Here is a 25,001-nt window from a genome sequence, read left to right as displayed (position 1 = left end):
AGTCTGGCTTGATATGATATGGATAGGGATGAGAAAAGTCGATTAGAAAAGGGTATGAATGATATTCATGTGTGTGTTTGATAGGAAGATGGATTATAGTTACAGAATAGATTTCCGGATAGCTGATTAGCTGGTTAGATAGACGTGAGAGAGATGATTTGAGTTGATCAATAGAAGGGGTGATTCAAGCTATTGAGAGATAGATCGTTACTCGTATTTGTGCATCAAGTGTTTGGTTTGCGGAAGGGAATGGAGTGGTAGAAGGAGAAGAATTGTAATGGGAGTAGGTTCATTTCATCCTTTTTTGTCTTGTTTCAATTGTGTTCTTTCTTGCCTTTTTTTCCTATTCGTGTTTTTTAGTGTTGGACTCCGATTTGCTGCGCGGATTCGTGTACATGTGCATTGTGTTTGTTATATGTATGGGTAGGGTTTATTTTACTACTGTACTATTTAGTAATGGCTATCTATTATCTCCTGGGATAATCTATTATCTTACTTATTTACTTATTTACATACTGTCTTTGGAAGTTTGGATCGGTGAAGAGGTGATCAGGTGAAGAGGTGATGAGGGGTTGCTCAATAATGATTGATTTGTTGGTCAGGGATGGGGTTAGGGATTAGATTTGGGATTAGATTTGGGATTAGACTTGGGGTTAGACTTGGGGTTAGATTCGGATTCGGATTTGGATTGTAGTCTGTAGAAGTACATCGGGTGTGTGGGGAGGGAGGAGGTTTAGGGTTTGGGTATAGGTGGGTTTGTGGTTGTATTGTGTTGCTATTTTGATGGTAGGGGTCGGGATGGAAGGAATCGGGGATTGAGAGAGGAAAGGAGAGGGGAGATGTGCGTGTGCGTGTGTTGCTATTTCGATGTTAAGGATTCTCTTTTTAGGAGAGAAAGGATGGCAGATTGGGAGGAGGGGAGATGTGGATGTAGTCATCATTGTGGGTGTAGATGGGTATGTTGGTAGTGGCTGGAAACAGAGCCTCATTCATTCGAGGACTTAAGTAGTGTACTTGAAGTGATTTTGCTTTGTGTGTGTGTGTCTATGTAAGTATTTAAGTAGTATGGTTATGCTTTATGTGTTGTATGATGATTTCGTTTGAATAATGAGAGTTTTGAAGATCTTCAGTTATTGGATCCATACCTCTCTCGAAATATACTTACATGTTAGCTATTTTCTCTTTATCAGAGCATGGGAGAAGATTTATAGGTGTAAGTATTCAAAACCGTTGTACCTGAAATATTCTAGCATTATTGTAATCTAATTCTGAAAATTGGAAGGGAGAGAAGGCGGATGGGTATTGTGGGAAGGGAGAAAAGGCGGATAGGTATTGTAGAACGGGATATGGGGAGGATATAAAGTCCATGAGGATACAAGTTTCATCCTTTATCAATTTTCTTTCTCTGAGTTCGCGAGGAAACCATACTATGTCAGAAGATACACGGATTCGTGAGCGGCGATTCGTAGTTTGTGGTTTGCAGTTTGAGGTTGGGATCAAGATTCATACGTACATCGGATTGATGTTCGCGGGTCCATGCTTGGGATGGCTGGTATGAGTTTTGCTGGTGACGTGAGGAGAGCTTTTTTGTCGTGGGGAGTTTTGTGGTGGTGGTGGGAATGAGGGGGTTCATCGATGATGGTGGTATCTGCTACTGTCGCTGTTTATAAGTCTCACTTGACAGAGGGGTTTCGCTGTCATTTATAAAATATCGAGTTTTTCGATCAGTGGGAAATACTGAAGGTAGGTAGGATGGAATTTCTCTGGGGTGTCTGGTGTTAGTCTAGTGTGTATCACGGGAGTTTGAAATGGGAATATTTGATTGTTTTGGAAGTAGCAGGAGGATCATTGGGAATTGCCAGAGAGTGTATGCATGACGGCTTTTATATGATAAGTACTAGAATATCCTGAAAGACTTGCAGGTACATATATGCTTATACCCCTGTTGTATATTATATCTCGCTTTCACTTTTTTAAGCAGTAAGAGGATATAAAGACTCTGTCTTTCTGACTCTCTGTAACTTAAATCATGACGTTCTAGACCCAGAAGTTTCCAGAATGTGGTGATAGTTCTGATATGTATTTAGAATGTTTTCTATCCTATAGGTTGATGTGGTTTCTGCGGGTTGGATTTGTTGAGATCTGCAGTTCTCATGTATATTCCGTCATTGTTGTTATTATCAAACCGGTTACTTAACATCGTCAATGGACTTCCAAAAATGATTGTCGATTTTTATCTTGAATAGAAATGGACTTGGCGTCACTTCTTGATCATTTCAAATCCGTATACCAATGCAAATATCGATCCGAAAATATTATGCATCAAATCAAGAACTAGAGCACTCACTCTGATTTGCTCAGTGCTGACCGAGGGTCTTGGATCTCTCTGAGAATCACTACCCGATCTGCTAGATAGACAACATTGCGCTATGTAACTTGTGGTGAATTTGTCATTCTATCTGGGCGGATATTGCAAAAAGAAAAGGAGCAAGGTATAAATTGAGTAGATAGATTGGCTTAGCTAGATTGAGAAAACCTAGAATTGGGATCGGTATGAATCCAGGAGCTGAGACGAGAGGGGATGCCGTGTCATGAATTTTAAAGTTGAAGAATTCATTGTGTGGTTATTATTACGAGGATCTAGCTTATCATCTACGGAATTGCAATTCGCTATTTTGTTATCGCAGAATGAAATGTTATTCCGCTGTTCATTTACCTATACAGTTTCCGCTCATTGTTGTAAGGGTTTGGTATCAATATAATCTGATTTTATTGTGCCAAAGAAGTTCAGCGAGATATATAGACGTTACTTTCAAATTCTGCATGTAGACGCAATTGTCTGAATTAGGAGCCCCCAATGAACTGAGATGTCTTAGGGCTGGAGATACAAAGTAAAATGTCGCTCGCTTATTTGTAAGTATTTACCCCGCTATCCTCAGCTGCTAGTCTCTTTCCACGAAGCGAAATTAGGGGTGTCAAGAGGGAAAATGTAGAAATGTATGCTTTTTACAGGATAGAAAGAGTAACCATTCGTCGTTGTGCCATGCTTCGCACTCGTTGCTGATTGAGATGTAATAGCGTTTGGTTTTATATTTCAGTACATATTTCTTTGACTAAGAATCACGATCAGTAACTTATCAGGTTGGGTTGAAAATTCATCTTCTCGTTGTCTTTAACTATCGTTGCCGCTATAGTTGTATTGTCGCAATTCATTCTTATTGTAATCCATCAAACTTATGTTTCCGTATATCGTCGTGTTGTCAATACCTCACACTCTTTACTATTTTGCTTGGATATTTGATTCAATGTCTAAGAATCCTATTATCTGTATGATATTTCAAAATGGTACATTAACATGGATTCAGGCAAGCCACTAACTTGTCTCAGGTACGTAGTAGACTTCTGTGGGCGCGATTTCATTACCTGACCCTTTGAATGCTAAGGCCTCTCTGGCTTTATAGCTCTAGAGTAATACGTGATATCTCGACGATCTTGTAAAACGTGACATATCTCGCGTCTAGTCCTCGAGACGCCTCAGTTCAGACATTTGGAGTATTAAAGTCTCTATTCATTCTTCTTGGAGTCAGTACAGACATGATGTATACTATAGCTGATAGAGATTTCTAGGGATGAGGAGCTGCGTGGATCTTTCTATCACATTCACCACACAAACTTCTGGGCTAGCTTAAAACTCAAAACGGCGACTATTATAAGCGGCTTGGCGCTAATATCAAACAATTAGTTTCGCCATTCCTAGATATTGTTAGGCTGCGCAACGGGTACCCGCAGGGCGAATAATAACCTCGACAGATAATCCGTGGATAATCCGTTTGTAAAGCAAATAGTTCAGAATCTAAATAGATAATTTGTAAAACAAGTACAAATTATCTGTGAATATTTATTTACTTATATATTATATAACTATTTATAATCTTTTATAATATTAATATAATTTTATAATTAATAAAAAATTTAATATAAATCTAAACTTAAATTACTTTTGGGCTAGAAAATAATCTGGGAATAACTTTATATTTTGAGTAAAAAAAAGTGGAGAATCTATATATCTATAAATTATTTATATAAAACAAATAATTTTAAAGCCTTAATAGATAATCTATAGAGCAAATAGAATCTCTAACGAATAATCTGCGAAACGGATTATCCGCAGATAATCCACAAGTACAGATAATTTGTGTGCAGTCTAGATATTGTCAATTTCGATAATTAGTCCTGGGTAGTAATATTAAAGAGTCATTATTGTTGTTCCTTGTGTCGCGTTGTAACATATGCACTTTGTAGTCTTTCAGGCCTAAATTCCCATATATTTCACTCCGGGTGAGTTATTGTTGCTGTCATTCTCAACCACTTCAATCAATTTTACTTCAGCTTTTGGTGATAAAGGTGCTCCCTGGTTAGAAGATTTTGTTCTCTCAACTCGGCATGCTGTACTCCTTCAACTTTTCTGGAGCACCGTGTCTTGAAGAAATAATAATCATTGTGTAGTCCTTGCCAATCACCCGCTTCCAACGTGGTTCCTATAGTCCAATACCTGATGATAAACTTCAAGTTTATATAGAGATCTTTGGAAAGTTTATCAGTATGGAGGAGAAGCATAGTAGCAAGTCGTTACCTCGTCTGGTTTCTAGATGGGTTCGCTTGTTCCATCGAGGAGGATAAAGTTTTGGGGTTTTTAAATGGATCAAGGATAAATTACAATAAGTTTCTGATGCCCAGCAGCAGAGAAGATTAAGCTAATGAAATAATGACAGTCCGACTGTAAAGCTTTCTCAGAAGAATATCTGATGCTGAATTGGAATGGAAACTACACTATTCCGGTTGCTATGGGACATGGTTTGCTGTCGCGGAGTACTCTCGTCATTTCATTGTTGCGGCAGAGTTATCATGCTCATTTGTAAACATCAATATTTAAATAGACAAGTTCCTAAGTACTATTCGCACACAAATCCAGTATTCTAAAACGAGTCGTTACATGATCGGCTTCGATTGTGGAAAATTACTCGCATTAGCTCAGAAATCCCCTATATCGTTAGATTCATATAGTGCTTTGGTGCAATATGTGAAATCTATCTCAGCAATAGAATTTAGAAGATTTGGAATACGAAAGCTACACTTGAGGCCGCATCTTATGTCTCGTCTGATCACATCTTCGATACTCGAAATTTCCGACATAAAATGATGCTGAGAAAGTTAATAATCACCCTTAAAACATTTGGAAGCAACCAAAGAGAGTCGAAACATGAATCACTAGTAAAATCACTGGAGCCACAGGTCGTATAGATATCATCCCAAGCGCGCAGCAAAATCCAATATTCCTCTTGGCTCTTTTGAAACCAGTAGAGCATTATCAATTTTCTAGGTGATTACTGTCAATTTATCCTGCATTTCACTGTTTAATCGCATATTCGTTGTCGTACAAATTTTTCTCGAATATAATCTAAGAACAATAGCGGCATAGCATCAGGATCAAGTCTTGTCTTTGAAGCATCTCGTTGCACACTCATTCTGCCTCTTGAGTTGGTTAGAAGCTCTGTTCCCATGAACCTGTAAGGGATGTACTTGATGCAGGTAGTGTGCATCAGTCAAATTCTCATGACAGATAATATTTATACCTCACTACTCACTTTCATCGAATCATATTGGTGAATTGAGTCCTCAAATTAGAGTGCAAGTTCAGCCCCTCAACCAAAAGCTAGTGTCAAGAAAAAATATCTCAAGCGGTCTGCGGGTATAAATTGACAAGTCGTCCCCTGGAAAGCTTCTTGGCGGAAACTTGAAGAACTCACGATGCAAGAGCATAGGACCGACGGGTGCAGCTCAGCTTCTTGGGAAGTAGAATCTTGTCACACAATAGGATATGGGACACAAGCGAATATTCAGACAAAGGTTTACTTGTGCGATTATCAATAGGCTGCGCAACGGGTACCCGCGAGACGGATAATGGCCTCGACAGATAATCCGCGGATAATCCGTCTGCGGAGCGGATAATTCAAAAATCTGAATGGGTAATCTGCAGGGCGAGTACAAATTACCTATGGATATTCACCTATTTATATATTGTATAATTATTTATAACGTGATTTATCAGTGTGCGGGTCATATCAGTGTGCGGGTCATTTTCACCTCAATTCACTCTTTCAAACTCATATTATTCAACAACCATTGAATCAATTGATTAAAACTATGAAAATTATAATAATCTAGGATCTATTATATTATCTTGACAAGTTCTTGCATTATGTCCGGTCTTTCCGCATTTACTACAGCATCGACTAGAAGATGCTTCTTCATTAGAATTCCTCCCTTTTTGACGCTCGTCGCGTTGAATCTGAATATCAACCTCTTGTTGAGATAATATATCAAGAGCTTCTTGCCCAGTAAGTACTCCTCCTTGACGTAATTGGGGTTTTTTCGCGCGTCGACGCTTGCTTAATGCCTCATTTGCCTTTCGAAGTGTACGAATCTCTGCATTCAAAAGTGTATTCTCATGAGCTAATCTCTCTGTACCTTTAGCTAGAGCTAGTACAGTCTCAAATATAGGTGTAGGGGAGCTTGATTGATGTCGGGTTATTCGAGATTTCACTAAAATTGATTGAGAAAGAGCTTCAGTTGGGTTGTGAGGGGTTTGAGAGATCCATTGATCTAGATCGAAAGAGGGAGGGATAGGTGTACGAATTCGAATATCTAACTTCGAAAGTACGGCTTCAGGGTTAAATGGTATTAAACCTGTTCCTCGAAACCCTGATTTCATATTCTGAGAGATGATTGATTCTTTATATGCAGCTTTAAAAGCTATAAAGAATTCAACCTTCGAAATATGATTGATATATGCCTTGATAAATCCATCAATTTGACCACCATATAAACGTTTCAGATTGCTAAAACAGTCCACATCAAGTGGTTGAGTTAAATAACTTGAATGCAATGGTAGACTTAAGCATATAATATTGTTCTCTTTGCAATATGCTTGAAAAGCTCTTGATTCACAGCTTTCATGCCTGTCTAGTACCAACATTCGATACCTGCCCTTTCTTCGATTCTTAGTGTGCTTGTCGAAGTGTTTCAACCATTCTAAACCTGTCTCATTGTTTGTCCATCTATTAGATGTAGGTTTAATAGCCCAATCCGCAGGAAAATCGGTTTCGGTATACCAATTGGAAAGATGAACCTGTCCTTGAACCACTAGAAATGGGGGTATAGTTTCACCCTCCCCATTGCCACATATGATTGCTGTAGCCCATTCTCTATTGCCTGGTTGTATTGCCTTGCTTCTGCCATTCCGTTCAGCACTAGTTACTACCATTCCGAGGCATATTATACCCATCATAAAGCCCGTCTCATCGAAATTGTAGAAATCGCCATCCAAAATGCTGTATTTCGCTCGCATATTCGCAACCAATCGAAACCACTCTTCAATAAGCTTAGGATCTTCGCAGAGAGCTCTTTGAAAGTCATAAACACGACTAAAACGCGTCTTTAATTCGATTCGACGCTTTACGAATCGATGCGCCCAGAGCTTCCCAACACGCTTTGCACCCCTCGATTCAAGAATATGATTCGCCATATCTTCTACATTTCTTAATTTAGGTGGAAATCCTCTCAAATCCATATCAATTATATATTCAGAAATGATATTCTCTTCTAGTTCTGAAAGATTATAAGATTTAGGTCGATATTCGGAACAGGAAGTAATACCATTAATTCTACGCTGTAGTATTGTATTCGAGATATTATATATCTTTGCAACCTTTCGAATACTTGTTTTTTTGTCTTTTTGAATAGCTTCGATAGCGAGGAGTATACGGGCTTCTTGATTATTCGAATCCATTGTGGATTGTTGATAAAAACGCGTATTGAAAGAGAATAGAGTGAATTGAGGTGAAAATGACCCGCACACTGATATGACCCGCACACTGATATGACCCGCACACTGATAAATCACGTTAATCTTTTATAATATTAGTATAATTTTATGATTAGTATAAAAATTAGTATAAATCTAAGCTTGGATCACTTTTGGGCTGGAAAATAATCTGGGAATAGCTTCATATTTTAAGCGAATCTCCGCTTTTTTCGGAGAATCTATATATCCACAGATTATTTACAAATAATCTACAAATTACCCATATATCTGCAAATAATCCGCAAATAATCCATCTATCTATATACTTACAGATTATTTGCAAATAATCCGTAGATTACCCATACAAAACAAGTAATTTTAAAGCCTCGACAGATAATCCATAGAATGAGTAGAACCTTTAATGGATAACCCACAGAACAGATTATCCGCAGATAATCCATGGGTACAGATAATTTGTGCGCAGTCTAATTATCAATGGATAGGTATTTATAATCGATATGATTATCGTCAACTATTGTCTAATGATCATTGTCAACTGACAGCAATACTATGATATGAGCCGCTCGTCAAGAATCGTCTTTGTCACATAGTCCACAAGCATTGAAATAAGTGATTTGAATATCTACAGACAGTTACTAAGGCTGTGAAAGATGCTAATTGCTATGGACTGAGATTTCGGAAAGGAATTATCATGCTTGCATACTGAAAAGTTTGAGAAACCTTAGATTATCCAGCCATTACACAAGAAAACAAAATTGCGGAGGAAGAGACAGCAAGAACATGGGACTTTACTATTCCCAATGCTGCCAAGCAAATTCTCCATTCAGTTTTGTTTAGAGATTTACTTGAGCATCATGAACTATATAAAAGTCCGATCGGATCACTGAAATGACCCTTCTACCCAACGCTTGCGTACAGATCCTCACCTCGGAGGGCGGTTGACTTTGCTTTGCAGGCTAAACCGATATTGCGAGAATTTTCGGAGAATGATTGGATGCAGTAGGTCTCCTTGTACCAGCTTTCTGTTGTGATCCATGCACATATCACATTACGATGATATATTAGGGTTGGGGTCTATCAATGAAAACCCAATGACGATGTTGATTGCCATATCCTTGACGTTATCAATTCCTCTACTACCACTTTCTTGAAATGCGAAAAGTACTAAAGACAACATTGCACACCGGAAAATGTCTCGAAAAGTATCTGAATATAGTCTGCTGAAAAAAAAACTTGAACTCGCCACATTATGAGGATCGAATGCTGTGAGATTAGTCAAGACCATGAAGCAAGCCACGATGTTTAGTGATAACTTCCGTGAAGAGAAAGTAACTATCTCGAGGATGATTCTTTTATATACCTTATAAATAATCGAGGCCCCAATCAAACATCATACCCCGATGTTGAGACAAGAATTAGCCACACTCGCCCAAGTTATCCGAAACATCCTTTCAATCTCTCAAGCGAGATCCATCTCAGTGAGTACAAAGACACATACATTCCTATGAGAGCTTTCTAGTCAACGATACAGGCTCATTGATAACTTCGAAACATAGGAGAGTGATCAATTCGGACTCAAATCTTGATGTTGATTATCTTTCGGAATGTAATGTTAGCTCAATATGATTACCTAGGTATGTGTGTTGTTTGCACCAAATACCCTCTTATACGATACATACACTGTTAAAGAGCCTTCTCATCACTGGTTATTAATATTGTCGAACTTCGATGTTTATTGTCATTATCAACTATCCTTTGAGTCCAGACTAACTGATGTATAATCTCGAGCTTTCTGAACCTAAAGATGAGAAAGGATTTGAGCGAGCAAATTATTTTTCTTCTCCCGATTAGAGGCTGTTTATAGGAAACTCTGGCTTTATTGTTATACAGTATAATCACAGAAAAGAATCTAGATGTGTATTTATACTTATGAGATCAAATAATTGATCAAGGGAGACTAAGAAATCACCATAAATTACAATCTAAGTGCAACAGCACAGTGACTTCTCATTCTATACCAAGCTAGACACACCTTTTCGTCGTTAGATTTTCAGCTACTTAAACATATAACTCTGCGAAACCCCGGAAGGTCTTTTGTTGTGGAAGTTTGGCCATTCGGGAGCAACTTCAGATACATGCAGTAGTCTCTTCCTTGGCTTTCATTCTACGATATCCAGTCTCGCTTCATACTCGAGAAATACACCTGTATCATCTTTTCTCTCGTTACTGATAGAATGCGTAAGAAAGACGAAAACGACCATCAAATACTAACATTGTGATGTCAATATTTGACTTCTCGAAACTCCTTTGCGTCAATTGGTATCTACAAGTTTCGTCATTCACTTTAATCCATAGTTTATCAGAGATCCAAGATGGACACAAAAATTGATCCAGATGATCAACGATTTATGAATACAACTCCCTTGAGACGACAGTATAAAGTTCTCAAGGATAACAATACTCTTTCACCATCATCTTACAACCTTTATCTGTCAACAATTATTAATTATCTACAGTCCCTCGCTTCCAAGCTATACTGTCCAACTTCTGGAAGTTCATTACTTGACCTAGAATCAGCCATAAAGTCTAGACACAAGTCAAAGCTGCGAATTTCGAATTCCCATAGGATGGTCCTTATGATGTATGTCTCTCTCTGCTTAATGTGTTTTTGGTACGAGAGAAATTTGGAAATATCATTGGCTTTTTGTACAAATACTAGTATACATCACATGCTCATTCCCATATACTCATTGTCTTCCCGCCCCACTCTCCCTCCTATTGGCACGCTAATCTTCATTCACTCCCATCATCACTCCCTTTCCCACCACTCTATACAATCCCACACACTCCGAAATCTCCAAATCGCAGTTTATAGTATGTGCAGCTGAGATAGAGAAATATTTCGAATCCGCAAACTATAGCGCCGGAAGAACAACACCTCCGAGCTGAAACTTACAACCGTTTTAAGTGTTTTTTTTTCTTCAGCTTTTGCGTTTAACGCATTTGTGAAATCCACGACAGTCTTGGAGGAAACACTAACAACAATAATAACGATTACAATACATATTCCTCGGTGAAAACCCTTATATATTTGTTGTCCCTGTAGCGGAAAGAAACATTTTCACTGTTTATTATATACTCATTCGTTGAGTACCCACAGCACAAGTTTGCAATATGAGATCAGTATGTGAGAAAAATACACGAATTAGACTTACCAGGCGCCCTTACGACACCATCGTGAATAAATTCTGACAGTTTGAGAAACATCCTTATGGAGGATGTAAAGAGGTCAAAGAGGGACTTTTATACACATTACTTTTTTCCTTTCCTTTCATCGATCACAGTCCCAATTACCTAGTTCACTCCACATGATTCACCATCCCCTCACATTCTACTGTCCCACTTCCCCCGCTCCTCGCCTCTTTGACTCTCCAAGTCCCATCTTCCATCATCTCCGTATGCAAACCTACTCATCTACAAAAGCACATACCTAGGCATTGTAAGATATCCATATACACATACATAGCGGGAAAATAAAATACTCAGGGATTGTGACTCCAAATCAAACTAGATTATATGACTATGTACTCAACATCGACATCCCATATTTCTTATTCCAGTTCACTCACTTACTTCTCGTTAAGGTCTGTTTTCAACAGCAAAAATTTCTTTCTCACTATCGAATAACTCTCAAATTCCCTTCAATCTTCATACAAGTAACGCAACTACCTACGCAGATACCTTAGACCCACTCGCTCATGAATAAACTTTCCCTTTATGCGCTACTCTATGTTGCAGAGATGGGACTGGTCTATATCTCATTTGATGAGAAATAATTAGTTCGCTGAGAAGATGAATTTATATACCCATGCCCATACTCACTCACCCCTCAGTTTCCAATTCCCCAACAAACCCCCTAATCAACAAGCGAAGAGAGCCTCGTCACTATAGATATAATAACAGGAGTGAATATACTATCACGATCAACAATAAACGACACAATCCCACCCCCAATCAAAACAAAAAGCTCCATCTAAATATACCTCCTACCCATGTGCCTCCAAATAGTCTCAAACAATTGATCTTTGTTCTTTTCTCTAATCGTTTTTCCTGCTTATTGATAATATATCATTATATTATACCAAATCCACCCCATTCATATCTCCTTCAATCCTAAAGTTTTTCAATCCCAAATTCTTATTGAAAAAATACCTATTTACTTATTTATTTATTTATATATTTATTTACTCTCTCTTAATATTAATAAGATTATTTTACTTCATTTTATTTCTATTTCTATTTCAACCCCGCTCCTCCCCCTTCTTTCTATCTCTTCCAGTTTCCACTTCCCATTTTCCACCTCCGAGATCCGGGTTCTCAAATCTCAAACCAGGAAATTGTAGTCATCTCTTTATGTGCATATCCACACACACATACTCAAGGTCCCACACCCACAACCTTTCTAGCTCTCCAATCCCATATCAATTCATTACTCACTGCCTAAACTACAATCCAATTCTCTCCTTCATTATATATATCATATAGCACATACTGCATGCCGATTACTGCAGAACATATACCATCCCATCCTTTCTCCACCCGCCCGCACAATCACGGATACTCATTCTCATCCTCATCTGCGAGATATATCCCTCCTATATCATGATATTCCTCTACCGTACGAAACATCCCATGAAAAACCCTACCGAATACCCCCCCTTCCAACCCCCCTCCCATCCCTCTCGTACACCCCTAACCGAAAATCCTACCCCTACATCCCTCCAACCCTAACCCCTCTGAGACTACTTTCCCCCCCCACATAGTCTTTCCCTCCTCCTGCAATACCAAGAATCTCAATACCACTCTATAACCTAATACCAACCTCTGATCCACCAACAGCAATCTCTGATTCACCAATCCCTCCCCCCCCCAATACCAAGATCCCAATACCACCCAATCCAATCCATCCATCCATCCATCCATCCAAACTTTCTTCCTTTCTTCTCCCCTCCTCAACCACCAACCGAAGAGCTGAAACCAAGTAGACCACCATCCATACCAAATCCCAACCAATACAATACAATTCTCCTCCCTCCCAACCATTCACCCATCCATCGCATATGCAATAACACCTCCTCCCCATCCACTCCCCATTCCCACCTTCAAACATCACACCCTCTTCCCATCCACATTGCATACCCTCGACCGTCTACCCCATCCGCAAACAAGAAAAACACACCAGTACCTAGTAAGTTAAGTGTAACTGCAGGTCTTTTCATTCTAAATCCGTACTCCGTCTTCTGGATCCCACCCATCGAGATCCTTATTCTGGATATCTACACCCCCCAAACTGCAAATGGCAAATGGTAAACTCATCAATCAGCCAGTTAATCAACTAATCAACTAACTAACACCAAATCCAAATCCAAATCCAAACATCAACTATCACTCTTTATCCCATCCCTATTCTCATTCCCATTCTCAATCAAATCAATCAAACCAAACCAAACCAAACCAAATCAAATCAAACATAATAATAACTATAAATCAGACATTCTACTTTCTAACCACTCCTCTTTTAAACCACTCATTTACACCAAAAAATACTTTTTTAGCTTATTAATAACTTTTTCAATTATAAATAGAATTTATTAAAAATTTATATATATATAATTCAAATAATTTTAAACTTCTTCTAAAAATTTCAGATTTTTAAGATTTTTTCGAATGAAAATTTAAAGCTTTAAAATATCGATTTTTTAATTTATATAAGAATTATATACAAATTTGACATCAGTTTTAAATCTTCAATAACTTTTTAATTAACTTTTTAATTAGAATTATAAAAATAAATTATAGATGTCTATTATAAATTTTTATTCTTTATAATATAGAAGATGTAAAAAATTAGAAAAATTTCAATTAATAAGTATTTATAAAAATACTTTCGAAATTATAGGGATTATTTTTCCTTATTTAAGTTATATCTTTATAATTATTAATTTTATTTAATTTTTTTAATTTTTTTATTTAATTTTCTATATAAATTGAAAATCAAAATCTTTAAAAGAGTAATCAGTTTCTTTTTATCAGTTATAATTAAAGAGTTATCAAAGATTTAAAACTAATTTCAAATTTACATATAATTCTTATACAAATTGAAAATCAATATTCTAAAACTTCAGATCTCTATTTAAAAAAATCCTAAAAATCTGAAATTTTGAGAATAAACTTAAAATGATCTAAATTATATATATATAAATTTTCGATAAAGTTATTAATAAGCTAAAAAAGCACTTTTTAGTATAAAAGAGTAGCTCAAAACAGAGATGGCCAGAAAGTAGAATGTTCGATTTACCTACATTCCTCTAAATCCCTCTAGAACCCTCCAGACCCCCCCCCCCCCCCCAGATCTCCAACCCTTTCCCGATCTCTCCACCCCAGAACCACAAATTCTTCAAACTCCTAAACCCCAGAACCAATCAGCGAACCACACACACCATATATTAAATCAAAACATCCAAACCACATCATCGAAGAACCTAGATTGTAGATTTTTACACCCTGTCTACCTACTATGATTACTATGATTACTATGAGGACCTACTATTCCCACCAGGCCGGCCCGAGTCGAGTCAAACCGAATCAAGTTGAGCTGATCAAAACATGAATAAACAATAAGAGGTACAAAGAAAGGCACAAACGAAGTATACTTACAAGAAAGAATGAAAAAGAAAAGTAGAAGAATAGTATGTCCATATAAAATTAGGTAATGTATATTATTACTACTACTAGGTATTATTACTACGTATGTTTGGTAAGTAGGTCAAGCTAGGCAGGCAGACAGGCAGGTAGGCATGTACAATCTATGTAAGCCCACTCATTCACCTACTCTGTCCTCCATCCTCATCACAACCACAACCATAACCAAGCAAAAAACACAAGATTCGAACCTTTGTTCCCAAATCTCTTCTCTCGAGGTATAAAGCGCCATTCCATTTTCCATACCAACCAATTTCCAACCAAGAACAATTCGATCCAAAATTTCCTTTCACTCCATTTCATTGCAATAAACTTGACTCCTTATCTTCGTTTCCGGTTTGTGCAGGAGAGAAAGAAAGAATGCTATGTAACGTATTACCGTAAAAGACAATCCTTGAATACCCTCGTGATCCCCAGATTTAGGTCGAAGGAGAATGTAAAAGATGCGATCGTAAAGTCATCATATCGTGACATGATCCAGCTTCTCGTCTTGATCCAGCGCGCATCCTCAAACAAAATTCATATGGTCATCATGAACCATTAGAGAATCCACATGTGTCGGGAATCTCTCCAAATCCATATTGATATCCACATCTTGAAATGCCCCACCTAGTAATCCCCCAAATGCTATCTTCGTCTCTCGACTTAACATCGACGTACCCCCCAACGGTCGTTCACTTCCCATTCCCATCACCAAATCCTCACAGAATGGTATTTCGACCGGTGTAGGTTGTGGTGTATTTTCTCCTTCAATTCCCATACAAGCTTTTCCACTACTCAGCGGTCTATTCATTCCACAATTCTTCATCGATTGTGTCCAATCTTGCATACAATACGATTGTGATGATTGTCTTTTTGCTGCTCTCGCCATACTCATCTTTGCTTCTTCAATAATTTCTTCTTCCCAGAGTGGTAGTAATCTATAATTCAAATTTTCCATGATAGCTCTCTGCGTGAAATTAATCTGATCACAACTCCACAATCCTCTTGCCCATTTCTGCGCATAGTAAAGAGTGGTTCCTTGTTGATCATCTATAAATTTCATTGCCAATATGAGGGCTGCGAGAACGATCACTTCGGGATGTGTTGAATCGATGTGTTGTTCTTCTGCACATTGTGGACTTGGGAAATCGTATTGTTCGAGTAATTGATCTTCGGATGATTCGAGAGGATACGAAATTCGCCACGAGCGAGCAAATCTAGAATTGAGGGAATCGAGGATGCATACTGCGAGAGCGAGGGTTTCGATTGGTAGATCGGCGCGGGTTAACAAGGCGTGAACCAGTTGAGTGGAGGGATGGATTAAGGAAGTAGAGGAGGGAATTAAGTTTGTGAGATGGATTGCAGGACCTATATTTTGAAACAGAGATTAGCCTAAATGTTCTGCAGGAAAAAGGTTGATGGTGTGCACCATGACGGAATGGGATTGGGAAGGTTTACTAGGTACATACCTAAATAGTCTGGATCAAGGATTTCATCGGAGCTGAAAAGAGATATTGGTGATTGAGCGGCCGTGGTATCATACGAATGAGAGGATAGAGGTGGGGTCGGTAGATTTGAGAGTGGTACATAAGTTTGTTCGAAGAAATCCGAATCAAACGAATCGAAGGATGATATTGAAGAGGACCTTTTGCGCGAAGACATTGAGAGTGGTGACATTGATGGATTCATGATTCAAGCAGTATAATGAAGAATGATGTATGGTATTTGTATTGTAAACGAGGGAGTTTGGTTACGTAGTTTTGACGTGAGAGTGAGAGGTCGAAGGAGGTTGTTGGCATGTATTGGAAAATGTAGGTTTGTGGAATGTATAAAGCAATGTAGGAAAGTCGCATCAAGGCTTTTATGTAGATATAAAACCTTCTGATGAGGTGATTCCAATATTCGATTTTTCCAATAACACTTTTTGGATCTGAATGGGACTGAATGCCCAGGTGATTGTTCGATGATAGGAAAATCCTTCTCCTTTCCGTTCCCTTCTTCATGCACTGCAATCTAATGTGATGCAAGTTTGAATGGACTTTCTTGGGCTTGCTGAAAAGATTCGATTATGTTGTATTATGATTCTGAATCGAGTCTTGCCAAGTCGAGGATGAGTTTTTCTTTATAGAAATGAGTGAATTCGAGAATGACCTTTGACTTCACTGGGTATCTTCTTTTGTATATGCTCGTATCGTAACACCAGAAACTCGAAACTCGAAACAAAGTGAGTGACAGTAAAGAGCAGCGAACGAGTAGTGTGAATCAATACTTTATACTTGAAAGATTGAAAGATTGAAGATTGAAGATTGAAGATTGAAAGACTGTCTGAAGCAAACTTACATGAATCAAGCGAGCGGGATGACCAGAGCTCTATATACTTCTTAAATCATTGTGATGCACGAAGTTCGAGATGAAGTTCGGTGTAAGGAAAGGTGGATGAATTTGTTTTTATGGGGTTAGATATATATGGACATATATGGACATATAAATGGAAATATGTATGGAAATGAATGGATATGGACGGGTACCGATGGATATAGATCTGATTTTAGGTGGAAATTATCACAATTGTCATAATTATCATAATTACAATAATTGTGATAAATGTGAAATAAATGCGAGGTTGAAGGATACGGAATTGTTTCTAGTGAAGGTGGCTCGGTGATTCGGGTGGGTCGACCTGGGTAAAGCTTTCTTGGTCCAATCTGAGACAAATCCAAGCACAAACCATTTATTTGATTTTTCCTCTTTGAAGATTAGATAGATATTGAGGATTTTCATCTGATCCATTGAATGTCGATTGAGTCAGGTATTAGGAGAAGAAAGTATTGTGTGATGACTCTGATGACTCTCTTGACTCTCTTGACTCTCTTGACTCTCTTGACTCTCTTGACTACCTGGGTACTTGGGTAGAAGATCTAAAAGAATATACTAAACCCCTTCCCTTCCCTCCATTTTCCCCTTCATTCTCGCCAACCTCGCACAACATAGAACACATCGTACTTCTTCGGCCTTTCCACAAGCCTTATCACGCGATCTCTTCATACAAGTCGTAAACTCACCTACTACACAGTCTTCGAATGGCCCCCAATTGTAATCTGACATTCCATTCATCTAGTTCTTCCAGTTCTTCCAACCCTTCCAACCCTTCCAACCCTTCCAACCCTTCCAACCCTTCCATTCCGTCCAACCCATCTCTTCCATAAACCTCAATTCAATATACAACTACCTAACCACACATCAATCTGCACATCTGCATATCCTCAGCTCCTCTCCCCCACACCCAAAGCCTCATACCACCACCATCCCATTCCACCATGCCCTACCAAGTTACCAAGCCTCCGAGCCCTCCTCAAATCTATCCACAGAACGGCCGCTAATCACACAAGATACCTATGGCGTTCCCGGAATCCCAAGCTTCGCCGGCCCTCTTCTCGTAATGACTAACCAGTTGACCACGAATCCGATCCTTCACCGTCTTCCCATCCTAACGTTTCATGCAAGAAGTAACTAGGGTCTTGGTACAGATGTCCCGTCCGTATGAAAAATTCAATGAGCGTACATGCATTATACATGGGAATATCGTATTCGGTACGTATATCGCTTATAGGGAATGTGGCATGTAAATATCACACGTAAAGAATTCCATACAGAGGAAATTTTCCATCTTTATCAATCTGATATTTCAACCTCTGAAAAATATCAAATTAGAAGATATAACTTAAAGTTACATCTATCTATACTAGCACAGACAATCCTCCGTCTAAACCATCCAAACCATCTAACCCATCTAAAGCACCTCAAACCATAGCTCGTGTGCTCAGATTCCCCCTCTCCATCACCTCATTCCCAAACCCGCAACGATCAGCAATCAAAAGCAAAAATCCCCTCCCTCCCCCCCCCCCCCCCCCAAAACCAAACATAAAACCCTACCTACATCACCAGCGACCCTAAAAACTCTAACCTCGACCCGCGTCCGTCCGTCCATCCATCCATCCATCACCTCACCTATTAGCCAGGAACCACACCACGAAGCCACCAAACAAGCATCCCTTTTCCATAGGCTAAGATCCGATCCTTTGACCTTGACTTTTGCGATCAGCATGATGGATGAGGAGAACCCTGGTGATTTTGTGTTTGGATATTTGGAACCCTGGATTTGGAGGAGGTTTTGCTACGATGTAATTAGAGATTGGGTTTATGCATACATCATAGGAGGTAGGTACTTTATGTAAATCAAGGAAGGAAAAATACAATTTCTTCTACACAGCCACTCTCTCATATGGAGTAGTTTGAAAATGAATCCAGACTTTTAGAGTACCCTTTCGTCCACAGATGGAGGTTCAGGATACATACCTACCATACCCAAGTACTCATCTTATTGATGTCTTCATAACGAGGTAATACATCTTGCAGATACCAACCACCGTCTCAAAAATAACTAATTCGGTATATCTATAGCAATCTAATTTCTAGACTTCACTTCCAGGTTTTTATGAGAAAAATAGAGCTAGCATGCATCTGTCCAAGAAAATTGTCATCAAAATTCACATAACTTACTATTCCCCGCCTCCCCTTTCTCCCTCCATCACAATACAAAATATTATCACGATATCTATCTGAACCTTCCCACTTGGAATCTCTAATCTCCTTCTTATGTACAAAGGATTCTCCTCTATCTGTCAAATACCGACTAGTACCGTACTCCATCCACAATCATATTCACATCTTCATCTACAACTTCATCTCATCTCATACTTTACCATACCCTTTCTCATACCCTTTACCATCTCATATCATATCGATAATCTACCATGCCTTTTCCCTTTTACTATCTCATATCAATAATCTACCATCCACACCCTCTCATATCCCCTCCCAAACCTCCCTCCGTAAAGCAAAGAATAAAGCCACGATGCGCCGCTGCATCATTCATCACCCCACTACCTATCCCGTCCACAGTGCACACTATCTTACTTTTCTCTTTTCTTCTTTCATTCTTCCCAGCCTATTTCTTCCCTTTTCTTCTCTCCCCAGTTCTTCCCTCCCCTCCCTAGTCCATCTCGGTTCTTCCTAGTCTATCTCGCTCCCAAGCCTCTAAGTCTCCCTCCAAGCGAGGGAGCAAGCAAGAAAGAAAGAAAGAAAGAAAGAAAGAAAGCAAGCAAGCCAGCCAACCTCCAACTTTCACTTCAGACTTCCGATGTCAAATCTCAAATAATAAATTCCATCCCGTTAACGTGTCATACTACTCGAGTAGGTAGAGTAGTTTTATTTTCCAAGTTTCCTACCTCCTTATTTCGATTTCATACATATACCATAGAATAGTACATCATAGTATGCACATATAGTACAACATATCAAATAATAAGATAATTACACATCGCTTCATATATACACATCACCTCCTACCATCCACACATCGCTCCCTCATCCATCGCTTCGTACCGCCTCTTACCGCATCACCTCAGATCAATTCAATCGTAAACCGCGGCCCACATCACTCACATCATATAATCCCAAGTCAATCAATCTAATGTATAGTAAAACCTCTCTATAAGGATCTTGATTTTTATGATTATTTTCAAGAATATATAGAGATATCCTTATATAAAGGGTTATTAATAAAAATAAGAATTAACGATTAAAATAAGAGTTTAATAAGTATTATTAAGTAGTATAGAGTTTTCTTTAAAAGCTTTTTAAAATTAATATTATTATTACTTCCTTAAAGTTTAAATAAATCCAACTTTCTAATACTTTTATTATCTTTTTATACAAAATATATCTAGAAGGCTTTTAATCTTTAATATCATTTTTAATCTTTCCTTAATTATATTATAAGTTACTATTAATCTCTTGATAATATTATCTTCGTCTTAATCTTTAATATATTCTCTTTTAGAGTTAATAAGCTCGTTTATAGGTATTAACTTATAATGAAATTCAGATTGTTTTTAAAGAGATTGATATATTTCAATAGCTACATCCTCTCTCTCTTTTTATAGAGCCATTAGAGCTATGTAATCTAGTGTTTATATATAAAACTAAGTATCATAGAGTACTACTCTTATATAAGAGATCGTTCTGTTTTTCTATTTAAATCGAAGAATGAGATCTTTTTAATTTTTTCCTTTAATAATTTGTATTTAATATAATTACTAATATTCTATCTTACTTATTGTAAATCTGTTTTGAGAAATCGATTAAGGAAGATTTATAATAAATATTATATTAAGATTTACTTAATTAACTATAATATTGATATTAATATTATAGATTGAATAATAAATTGAAGAATAAAAATCAATAAAATTAAGCTTGAGTTTTAAGAATTTTTTTTAAAAAAAAAAGAAAAAAAAGAGATTAAAGTAGATTATTTAATTAATATACTTAGAATATATATAATTCTAGAATTGAAATATATAAGAATATTCTTATCAAAAGGTTTTAAGAATATAGGCCATTTCTAGATCTAAAAAAAATTGAGATTCAAAAAAATAAGGATAATAGAGGTTATCCTTATAGGGGGATCCTTATAGAGAGGTTTTACTGTATCTCCATTCGTCTCATTTCCCCATCGAATCTTATCCCATTATGTTTCACTCCTCATCGGATCATCCCACCCCTAAAACTTCTTTCTTCCATACCTTCTTCCATATCTACATGCCCAAGCTAAGCATTTACTCTCCTCTAAACCCACCTACCTATCTACACCTCATCTCCCTACACATCCACCTCATTCATCTATCTACCTATTCTATATTCTGTATTCTCTCGAATCCCAAAAAATCTCAAAAGAAGCGGTAAGTAATGAACTATCTATCTACCCAAATACCCAAGTACCAAATTTCAAGTACTCATCCGCATCCCCTTTCCCATCCATTTCTATTTCCATCCCATCCACCACCACGATCCATCTCTTCCCTTTTCCCTTATAATTCTCTTTTCATACACCAATCTCCACTCCACTCCACTCCCTCCCTCCCTTTCAAACTATCCATCCCCTATCTGCCTACCATCTACCATCTACCGGTATCTCTCAAACCATGTCCCTATCTGCCTATCCATTCCTCAAATTATCTCTCAAACCATCTCCCTATCTGCCTATCCACTCCTCAAATTATCTCCCTATCCACCCATCCACCCATCCATCCATCCACCCATCCACCATCCATCTATCCCTCAATCCCCCCTCCATCAACTATTGAAAGTCCCACCCATCGACCCATCAACCCACCAACCCATCATCTTCTCATTTCTCATTTTCCACAATTTACACCTGTAAGCTTAATACAGATTACAATACGATCTGATCCCTACTATTTACCGGCGGTTTTCTCTCGATCTCTATCTCTATTGGGATTTTCTATCGGTATTGTATTCTGTATGCATATCTACCTGTCTACTAGGTACCTATCAATGTCTTAGATCCATCTATCTATCTGGGATGTTGTGCTGAGTATTGATAAGTAGGTAGGTAGGTAGGTAGGTAGTTACAAGCTATACTCTTTGAAATCTAATGGATATAACCGATATAATACATACACATACAATCAACTTTTAATCCCACACGTGAAAATCATAATACAATACACTAAATCATCCTCTACACTCTCACGTCAAATGAAAATGATCTCCCTCCCCCTTCTTCCCCACAATCCCCAATCTCACTTTCCTCCTAAACCTCTCCTCCCTCTCCTTCCTTCCCCCCTCCTCTCGAATCCTCTTCTTCCTCTCATAAACCGCCCTTACCGTCCGTCTAATCTGTTCTTTTCCCTCTGCGAAATTCGCCTTCGCCAACTCCACCACATGATCGATATCCTCCGGGGTATAGACGAAATTCCACGTACTCATATAATCACTAACTGCCGGATCCACGCCCTCGACCTTGGGATTCGCAAGAAACGGGAGATAAACCACTGCGATCCCAGCATCCGGTGTCATCAATTGCCAATCTTCCTTCACCGCTTTAGATAACGGGGGTTCCTCCTCGACACGTTCTTCGATGGTCCCCACCCACACAGTACAATATCCTAGATCACCACTATCTTCCGCATCTAGACTCCTTGGCTTTTCTTCGCTTGATACTACCCTTTCCAAATGCGTCGCTTGTTCTTCTTGTGCTTTTTCCAACTTGGTTTCTGCTTCGGCAGCGGTACTAACTTGAGCTTGATCTAATTGTTGTTCTGTTTTCTCAGCCGAATCGCTTGATTTCGGCCAGCCAACGCCAATCGGCCAGCCTTTGATGCCACGCTGTCTTGCATATCCATCAACGACTGACAACCAATTATCTGTTTTAACATCTGCACTTGCGTCAAAAGCAATGAGCACGTCGACTTCTCTTCCTGGCCGAAGTAGCGGGTAGATAGGTAAATTATTGGACATTCCAGCATCCATGAGTTTCAAATGTGTACTTTCATAGATACTTTCTGGGGCTGTGTCCGGAAGCTGTCCCTTCATCCCGTAGGCAAAGTTGGGGATACTAGCTGGATCGATCGGATGAACTTTACTTAAATCTTCATTTCGTCCTGCGATCATATCGTCGATACTACCAAATCCCATCAATCCCTTGACTAGAGGTCGGGCTTCTCTGTAATAGTGACTCATAGTAGCGCAAAAAGCACTTCCAAAAATCCCAAGAAGAAGTGGCAGTCGTAGCTCGGGTATTCGCAATCCAGTTTCTTCATGAGGAATGTCTTTTCCACCGTCAAATTTTCGACCTAGTGCCCAAGTGGGAATTCCTGCTCCAAACTCTTCACAAAACATTTCATAAGGAGTTATCTCAAACCATTCAAACCAAGCTTCTCTAACAGCTTTCTCCTTTGTAGCTTCGGTAGGAATTTCTGTTTGCTTCTCTTGTTCGTTGAGATCCTCTATGATAGGTATCTCGTGACGTACTGCTGTATATATGGGCATTGGATTTTCACCATTATTGATATAATCTCGTTGATTCGATATCTTTAGATCTCGATCGTCCACACCAAGTTCACCCTTTGGTACGAGTAATCTCGCCGCTAGTAGTAAACCATATATATCGACTAAGCCAAATTCTGCATTACGATCTCCTTTCAGCTTTTCGACAAATCCACTCAAAAGAAACTTGTTGGTGGGGGCGGAGTTAAGAGCGGTTAATGCATCGACAGGGGATGCGATATGAATTCCAATTCTGGCTTTCAAATGCTCAACCAATCTCTCAAGACGTCTTTCACCAAGGGATGAGTTGAAAAGGGATTGAAGCCAACAACTACCACTGACACCCGCGGTGTAAGTGATGCAATCAAATAAACCATCCTCGTCGGCTGCCAGCATTGAACCGGTGCCCGCTACCAAAGCTCGTAAACCACCTCCAGATCCCACCATAGCAATACGTGGAACATCATCCGGATGAACAGATTCTTCCGGGAGGCCTAAATATCTTGCTAAAGCGGTTCTTGTCATGAATTTTCTTTTGTCTAGAAATGACTTTTCCTCATCACAAAGATCGTTGGATACTCGTACGGATGCAGAATAGTTGATTTCGGGATTGATGTCTGGATCTTGAGCTTCTTTCCATATGTCATCTGCCAACGAGCCTGGTGCCATATTCAATTCCCTTCTCAATTTGTCAATGTACCCCGGTAAAACTTTGGCCCAATCCGGCATAATATAATCGGAATAGCCTGCAACAGTCTCTGAAACGGTTCTCCATTGTTCGTCGGATATTATGGAGAAATTGTTGAATGTACCAATGAAACTTCCCCATGCCGAACCATCTCCTGCTGCAGCATCTTCTTGAAAAGGTAATGCAGAAAGTTCTTTCGCATTTTTTATAGCTTCCTTTTGAGCGCGTGCTTCAGCTTGTTCTTCTTTTGTTGGTAGTCTCTTTGCGCGTGGTTGTGTAGCTGGCAAAGGTTGTACGTCAAGGTAATCATTTTGGTATAGGATATAAAATAGACCCAGAACCATTATCGTGGATGTTACCCCCACCAGGGGCCTCGAATATTGAGAGTACGAAGACATCTTCGATTGTGGTTTCTTCTTGGATGATCCGAATAGACTTCTCGATTGTAATCTTGTGTGGTGGTGGGATGTACAATGTCTATGAATTGATGTTGTAGAGCTTAAAGACCGACATGATGAAATCGGATTGTGTGAATATGATTGTTCAAGTCGCAACAAACGACGAGAAACTTTTGCAGTCAACATGACGAAAAGAAATGAAACGGATGCGACTCGCGATTCGAACGAATAGCAATTTTTTCATTATAAGAACCATGTTCTTGTAGTGGAGCGAAAACTCCGGGGGTGAGTGAAAAGAGGAAGAAAAGAATGATGATGGGAAATTAGCAGAGATAATGTATGGCATGGTATGGAATGGTATGGTATCATATGG

General features: G+C 38.7%; 2 protein-coding genes across 2 annotated transcripts; both read right to left on the bottom strand.

The window, feature by feature from the left end:
• Positions 1-14,640: 14,640 nt before the first annotated feature.
• Positions 14,641-17,171, bottom strand: EAF01_011321 (uncharacterized protein). Its single transcript, XM_038919578.1, has 3 exons — positions 16,970-17,171; positions 16,099-16,842; positions 14,641-15,997 (listed from the first exon to the last, which is right to left on the bottom strand). The coding sequence occupies exons 2-3, from the start codon at positions 16,316-16,318 to the stop codon at positions 15,156-15,158; spliced, it is 1,062 nt and encodes a 353-aa protein (XP_038764788.1). The 5' UTR covers positions 16,319-16,842; positions 16,970-17,171; the 3' UTR covers positions 14,641-15,155.
• Positions 17,172-22,243: 5,072 nt separating this feature from the next.
• EAF01_011320 (uncharacterized protein) lies at positions 22,244-24,574 on the bottom strand (the record flags this gene model as incomplete). Its single annotated transcript, XM_038919577.1, has 1 exon — positions 22,244-24,574. One exon carries the CDS (start codon positions 24,572-24,574, stop codon positions 22,244-22,246), a length of 2,331 nt encoding a protein of 776 aa, XP_038764787.1.
• Between the last annotated feature and the right edge of the window lie 427 nt (positions 24,575-25,001).

Source organism: Botrytis porri, assembly GCF_014898465.1.
Source record: "Botrytis porri strain MUCL 3234 chromosome Unknown BPOR_021, whole genome shotgun sequence".
NCBI classification, from domain to species: Eukaryota; Fungi; Ascomycota; class Leotiomycetes; order Helotiales; family Sclerotiniaceae; genus Botrytis; species Botrytis porri.
This window is presented reverse-complemented; position numbering and strand designations above follow the sequence as displayed.

Bases quoted from the DNA above. Each gene is read 5' to 3' on its own strand.
- EAF01_011321 (XM_038919578.1), bottom strand. From the start codon at position 16,318: ATGAATCCATCAATGTCACCACTCTCAATGTCTTCGCGCAAAAGGTCC. The intron at 15,998-16,098 runs GTATGTACCTAG...TTCAAAATATAG, and splicing joins CCTTGATCCAGACTATTTAG to GTCCTGCAATCCATCTCACA.